At 40.0% G+C, this 7,669-nt stretch overlaps 1 protein-coding gene across 1 annotated transcript; it reads right to left on the bottom strand.

The window, feature by feature from the left end:
- Nucleotides 1–1,170: 1,170 nt before the first annotated feature.
- Nucleotides 1,171–5,580, bottom strand: LOC115208618 (chromobox protein homolog 8-like). The gene is made up of 5 exons (XM_029776820.1): nt 5,316–5,580; nt 5,174–5,217; nt 4,886–4,951; nt 4,672–4,738; nt 1,171–3,452 (listed from the first exon to the last, which is right to left on the bottom strand). The coding sequence occupies exons 1-5, from the start codon at nt 5,382–5,384 to the stop codon at nt 2,589–2,591; spliced, it is 1,110 nt and encodes a 369-aa protein (XP_029632680.1). The 5' UTR covers nt 5,385–5,580; the 3' UTR covers nt 1,171–2,588.
- Between the last annotated feature and the right edge of the window lie 2,089 nt (nt 5,581–7,669).

Raw genomic sequence — 7,669 nt, 5'->3', positions numbered from 1 at the left:
TGATTCAGTGACAACATCTAACGCCAGACGTGTGTTTCATCTGGAGAAAGTGCACTGTAGCCTATCAATAGTCAGACTGTTCAATTATTATCGGCATGTGGCATGCGAGCGTCATCGAATGATTCTGCAAAAACGAATGCACCGATAGGCGTACAAATAGGCCACTAGAACCAACCAAGTCAAAAAAACAGAGTAAGCACGCAACAATCATGCGAATTTTTCATAAAATTTAAGCACATAGCCTATACAGAAATGACCAGAGTCTTTTGTCAGGCAGATGCATTCCTGTCAGACATAAGTGTAATAGCAGGTTATAACACATTATATATTTCGTAGGCAATCTATTATAGTTCTGATGACGTGTTTGGTAACACAGGCATACATACCTACCTTGTGACCCCACATAACCAGCGTGCCCATTCCGCAGATACCGATGGGCGCTGGATTGCAATGGTTTATGATTTGAGGAAATTTGAAGGCCAATATCATTTTGCAAAAGTACAATTAAATTCTTCCTGTAGGCCCAATGTCAACCACTTAAAATAATTATAGGCTGCGATTTTTTTCTGTGAAGAGCTTACAGGACGACCTCTGAGGACAGCACAATTACATTTAAATAGATTTCAATAAAAAAAAAACTCTTATTAAAATGTTTTATCAGCTGTCTCTGAGTCCCAACTACTGTATTCTTTTAGCAATCTTTGTCATTTTAATAAAATTAAGACAGTGAAGTTAGTATTGTATTTTTTATGAACGCAGATAGGGCTATAGATTTGAGTTGCGTCCTGATTTGTTTTGAAACTATCTGAATCATTACAAAATATATAAACCAAGGTCTAGGCCTTTGTGGACCAAAACGCACTAATCTCAATGAAAAATAGGACCTATTTCTCTGCTATAATTGACACTACCATATTGCTAAGAAAATGTAATTACGAACCACGGCAAAGACTTTACGAACCACGGTAGGCATATTTTGAAATTAAGACAACGGGAAACATGCAAACTAAAGCAGCTTCTTAAATCAAAAAATCCCATGTCACCAAAAGATTTCTGAAACCTGTAATTCCATAAAGCACATTTGCAATTATCATCGGTCCCTTTCACACCCAAGGCAAACCATGAATCTGAAAATCAGTTGGAAGACATCCTGACAACCAGAAACAGAGACAATTGCAACGAGTTTACTGGAAAGCATCTCAAAAGCAAACTGTGACATCAGGTTGTGATCATCCTGTTACACTGAAAGCATTTCATTTATATGTCCACCACAGATGTCAACAGAAAGACCTTATGTATAATATGTCAATATACGTTCTTCGACAAAGACAGCGTCATAAACATCAAGCACCTTTCCCATTTTTATTAACAGCTTATAAAATCTGGAAACAAGACCGACATCTGCTCAACTACTGACCTATAGCATTGTAAAGGCTATATAAACTCTTATAGAGGACATGTAGGTCAACAAGACATAGATTTGATTCACTTTTTATTAAACCGTCCAAAAAGTGCTTGATAAACTTTTGAAATGAATAGGGTAAGCTACACCTCAAACTGGAATGGCATGTAATTGGCCTAGGATTTCTCCATATTGAAATGGCATGTAATTGGCCTAGGATTTCTCCATATTGAAATGGCATGTAATTGGCCTAGGATTTCTCCATATTGAAATGGCATGTATTTGGCCTAGGATTTCTCCATATTGAAATGGCATGTAATTGGCCTAGGATTTCTCCATATTGAAATGGCATGTAATTGGCCGAGGATTTCTCCATATTAAAATGGCATGTAATTGGCCTAGGGTTTCTCCATATTGAAATGGCATGTAATTGGCCGAGGATTTCTCCATATTGAAATGGCATGTAATTGGCCTAGGATTTCTCCATATTGAAATGGAATGTAATTGGCCTAGGATTTCTCCATATTGAAATGGCATGTAATTGGCCTAGGATTTCTCCATATTGAAATGGCATGTAATTGGCCGAGGATTTCTCCATATTGAAATGGCATGTAATTGGCCTAGGATTTCTCCATATTGAAATGGCATTTAATTGGCCTAGGATTTCTCCATATTGAAATGGAATGTAATTGGCCTAGGATTTCTCCATATTGAAATGGCATGTAATTGGCCTAGGATTTCTCCATATTGATTTTTCTCATTGGACATGTGAAATCAAATTACAAATGCGCCCACATTATACCTCTAACATTTAAAAGGTACTAGCTTGACACAAATATAGCCGGTCTGACAAAGTATACTGTTAGTTTAAAAGTGGATCGTTGAAAACTAAAAGCTATTTGTAAACAAGTAAACGCTGTACACAAGGCATGCAACTCTTTCAAATAGCCTATGGGTGGTGATTAGCTTCAATGGGCTTCCTTTAATTTTGGTCGTTACATTTAATAGACTTCCAACTATATTATATTTATACACATCTGCACATACAATCCTGCAATTTGCTTTTATACATTACATAAAAAAATCTGACTGATAAATGACACTATAAAGTCTGGACTATTCCAAATAATTTGATAGAAGATTGACAGAGAGAGACAGAGCTGAAGAGAAATAAAATCAGAGCCAATCATCTTTTATCTTTGAAGAATCCTTGATCTGTGCTACTCTCCCGGATAGTCACTGTCAAAAAGTTTGTGGTCACATCAGTCACCAGAACCTTCTCCACGTTGTTCATGCAAGGCTTCCAAGTCACCTCGTCCGTTTGGCCAAGGATCCGTGACACAGGGATTTTGGCGATGAGTGAAGGCTTCCCCCTCTGTGGAAGCTCATCGCTGGGTTGATGCACATTCTTTTTGGATAGGTGCTTTAGGTGTGGAGGGGATAAGTAATTTGAGGGGCATTCTTTAGTCCTGCAGGCCTGGGAGTCAGAGCCTATTCTGTGTGAGTGCAACAAGCCCCTGTCTGGGCCGTAGTGCTGCTGTGTGCTCCCACTAGCCACGGGCCTCATCTGCTTGTGGGGATAACCACCCAGCTCTAACTGGTGCCTGTGGGCTAGTTTAATCCCCCTCATCTCAGACCCCCTCTCTTCACCACCAGACAGGCCCAGCTTGGCCAGTTTGAGTGGACCGTATGTTCCCTGCTCCTCTGCCCTCCTCTTGTGGGGCTCTGTGGCGGCAGAAGTAGCATTGAAGGGATTGTCCTTAAATCGCAGCTTGGGTTTGGGCCCTCTCTTCTTGGGGACAATCACAAAGCCATCGGGGCCTAGGGGCCTCTGGAGGGCTGGTTGACGGTGCTCTCGGACTGGTTCTGGGGGCCTGACCCGCACACTCTCGCCCCTGTTGACGGTGCTGGGTGGAAAGATGGTGGGGACCACGGCCCTCAGCCCCTCTCGGGCTCTGGGGGTGATGACAGGCTCTGGGGTCGGGTAGGTGACACGTATTCCCCGGACCGCATCGCTCCTGAACTCGTAGGATTTGGCTTTAGCTTGAGCCTAAATGGGGAAGGAAACCAGAGAATAACCACTTTTGAATTGGGGAAAATCTCATCAACAACAAAGATGGAAGATTGAAAGTAGGCTATTGCCGATGGCAATATGGGCAATGTTTTTCCACTGCTCCAATTTCAGTGGGTATAATGTTCTCTTTCATAAGGACAGATTTAAAATGCCAGTTGAGGATACTCTTTATTTGTCATTATAGATATATAATACGAGTATGCCAGCAGCTTTATAAAGGCTTAATAAATAATGTGCCCTTGCAATTAGCAAAACAATGTTAGAACAAAGAGTATAATTGTAACAATACATGTATACAACTATAAATTAAGACAGTAGACAAAATCTTCACTTGGCATAATGTCCCCTGAAGAATTTACAGGCTACACCAGTGTGTTAGCATTTTTACAATAGTTACTTGTTATATATGTCTTTTCAGCTCAGTTTGAAAACAGCTATTTACAGGCCTGGGAGAGAACCTGCACTCTAAATTAGCTGCCGGTATTAAGCAATTTTCATAGTCGTCTCTCGGAAAAGACTGGTGCATTCGTTTGATGACGGCTTCAGATTTTACGATTTCATTCAAAACCATTCTCATGCAAACTTTTGGTATTAGCTATAACGATTGCTTTACTGATTATTACACGTCAAAACGTAATAACTTTGAACAGTGCCGAATAATCGATGCACGCCTGAATAGATGAACCCTCACTTTTATAAGCACATTTTATGTGCCACATTGAGTTCATTTCGAAATATAAACAATTAACCTGGCATGTTTATTGATCAATTTGGCTACCTGTCAATCCAAACCAATTTACCATGATTCGGTTCAATTAGGGTTAAAAAACATTTGAGGTCCATTAGCACCAGCTTAACTAACTAATTTCCCTAAATACACATTCACACCTCCACAAATACACATCCAGCACTAAATATGATTTTGCCTTAATGCCGGTACACAAAAGGTGATTCTAATGGGAAAACGTGACATGTGGATCTTTCAAACTTGCACATTCACGTGTCAGTGCAACAACAGCTATTTATTAATTAATTAACCAGATGAAGACCCTGTGGAGACATAGTGGGTGGAGACTGGTATGTTTACATGCCACATGCTAGAAATCGTGTCCAACCATGCAGCCTTAAATTCAGTAGATTTCATTGCGTGTTGGATGGATTATTTTCAACAACGCATGCATATCAACATAGCTACCTTTAGCAGGAATGTCTTCGGTTTCGGGCCTCTCTTTTTGGGCCCAAAGAGTTCCCTTTCGCGCTCCCTGAAACAGCAAGACACCCATTTTGAGTATCAAGAGAGCGAAGTGCAATAGGCGACTTGCGTGACGGATGCATTTTATTTTGCTGTGCTGCTAACATTGCATGCAATCAATGTACAACATGAACAGGCCCATATCCATACGATTTACCTCTCTTCGAAAGCGACGAAGAGGCGGGAGTCCAAGATATTTTCCTCCGGTTCCCAAGTGCTAAATCTATGGAGAAAAATACAATTGACAGGGGTTAGTTTTTCACCACATTGGGAAAGCAAGCATAGATACGGGCTAACGTTAGCTAGCTTGCTAACACTGCAAGCGTGCTTCGCTGACTTTGTCACTAGCAGATGCCACCTAGCTAGCAAGGGAACGCTACAGCTAGCAGCCAGCAACATCCATGTAGAAGCAAGGTTCTCTAGCATTAAATTCAACGCAACTTACTTCGGTGACCAGCCCTTCCATTTCACAAGGTATTCCATCCGACCCTGCGTGTCATCAGAAATAGAAAAAGAACGCTTCGTTAGGGAACAGCAGTGGCGCGTCAAAATAGATTATGCAAGTTAGGAAAATGTGTTTCACATACTCTCCTTATTCGGCGTTTGATGATAGATTCGGCTGCGAAAACCCGTTCCCCAACTGCAGACAGCTCCATGTTTACTTCAATCTAGCTACCGTTAACTAAAGCTTGGTGGTGAACGCTAGATATTTTTCTCCCCTGTCTCGCGGACTGAATTCCAGACAGCCCATAATACTCCTGCACAGAAAAGACGTCATCAAAGAAATTATGTGTTGCCTAGGAACCGCAGTTGGTGGAACCATTTAGAGAAAGCCCATTGGGTTAGCCGTTGCTACGTTCCCGCGGTTGCTAGGTGAGTAGGAGGAGCGTCCACTTCTGAAAATTCTTGAGGGGAAAATGGTGGCTTTAGCGCGGTGGATCAATTACTCGGATTATTCGGTCTTTAAAAACACATGTCGCCAGATATTAAACGCAGAACATGTGCAGAATGAAAAGAAATGAACAATGGGAGCAACGTTCCTCAAATGTAAAACGCCAAAAGAGGTGAAGGAAAGCAGATTGGATGTGTGCACATTTCAGTTATCAGCTGATCTGTCATACAAGATTTTAGTATTAAAGTGCTCTTAATCAATAGCCTACAGTCATTGTAAGGCCAATTGTATGAGGAGACTAGGAGACAATATAGGCCTAAAGGAAATGTCCTATGTCTAAATAGAACATAGGCTATAGATCACATTCATGTGCAATAGTTTATCCTCGTTCTCTTGATCCCTACAGCGTCATGTACGCTTGTTTATTCCATGTGTAACTCTGTGTTGTTGTTTGTGTCGCACTGCTTTGCTTTATCTTTGCCAGGTCGCAGTTGTAAATGAGAACTTGTTCTCAACTAGCTTACCTGGTTAAATAAAGGTGAAATAAATAAAAAAATTAAATAAAAAATGGGTGTTTTAGTTTTGTATTTTTTTCTCTTGAAATAAATGGTGTCAATTCTAGTCTCCATTCAGTAGTCTATTCGTTTTAACCTAAGCTACAGTTTCCATACAGGTTTGACTTCATTCAACGAATCTGGGGATCAGAGAACACATTGCCCCGTTAGCCTAGTCATAAGTATTTACCTCATTTATAGCCTTTAAAGTGTTTGAGTAGACGATTGCCATCAAATTGTTAGGTAGGACCTCTAATCAAATGAATTAAACTGAACATAAACTTTAGACTAATCGAAAAATAATGTAATTATAGCCTACCAAAAAGTTGACCAAAACAGAAATTGGCCTATTGTTTAAGTTAGGGTATGGAAGTAGGCCTATGTAGTCTAATTAATTGAGTAGGGCTAGGCTTCATATAGAAAAATACAAGTTTAGAATAGAGCTTGTAGGCCTATGCATGGGCCTCAATTAATCAGCATATTTTCATATTTTCAACACTCAACAAGGGACATATTTAGGTCTATAATTTCCACGAATCTGTCACTTAAAACTAACCGTAAAATATTGCCCTTTATGGTCTCTAATCATTCAGTCTCGGAAAATGTGGTCGCTGACTTGAGATAGGTGCTTTAAATAATTAGCTTACTTTCATTACGATCTGCTCAAATAATTAGACACGTGTAATAAATCACGCCATCCTGTTGTTTACACATGCACCATAAATCAGTCAGCTAAGCCTAATGCGTTTATCCACGTTACAGCAACAACCGAAGGGGTATGTGGAATATATAGGCCATTCGTAAAAGAAAGAGGTTTGTCAGACCAAAATAGATAAAATAATAATACTAATATCCTTGTATTTATCAATGTTGTTAATTGGATAGGCCTACATATTTATTGTAATTGTTTATTTATTTAATTATTAATACTAATAATAATTATCATATCATTATTATTATCTGTATTATCATTACTATGTCAATATTATTTCTCTAAAATAAAATGTATATGGCATTATAGCACAGATTCAAATGAACAGCATACAAAGACTTGTCGGATCAGAAAAGGTCCATTTCAATAATCTCCCGCGTGTTGGACTATTGTCAAACTTTCCATTCGATTTATTTTTTTTGTCAGAGCATTAATTTGTCTATACATGAATTTGCAATGCATTCAACTAAAGGTTAAACTCACAACACCAATTGATTGGCGGCAGGTAGCCTAGCGGTTAGAGGCGAGCAAGCAACTGGAGGGTTGCCAGTTAGAATCCCGGGTTTGGCGGGAAGTGATCTTGCAACCGGAGGGTTGCTGGTAAATCTATCAAATCCTAGATTCCATTACTTGCTGTTGTGTCCTTGAGCAAGGTACTTAACCACCAACAACAACAGCTCCCCGGGCGCCCAGTGTGGCAGTCCCCTGCACCTCTCCACAAAACCTGAAGGCCTATATGAAGGGTTTGGGTTAAAAGCAGAAGTCACATTTCGGGTGGACCTT

Source organism: Salmo trutta, chromosome 14 (assembly GCF_901001165.1).
Source record: "Salmo trutta chromosome 14, fSalTru1.1, whole genome shotgun sequence".
NCBI classification, from domain to species: Eukaryota; Metazoa; Chordata; class Actinopteri; order Salmoniformes; family Salmonidae; genus Salmo; species Salmo trutta.
The sequence above is the reverse complement of the archived record's forward strand: the minus strand, read 5'-3'. Positions and strand labels throughout refer to the sequence as shown.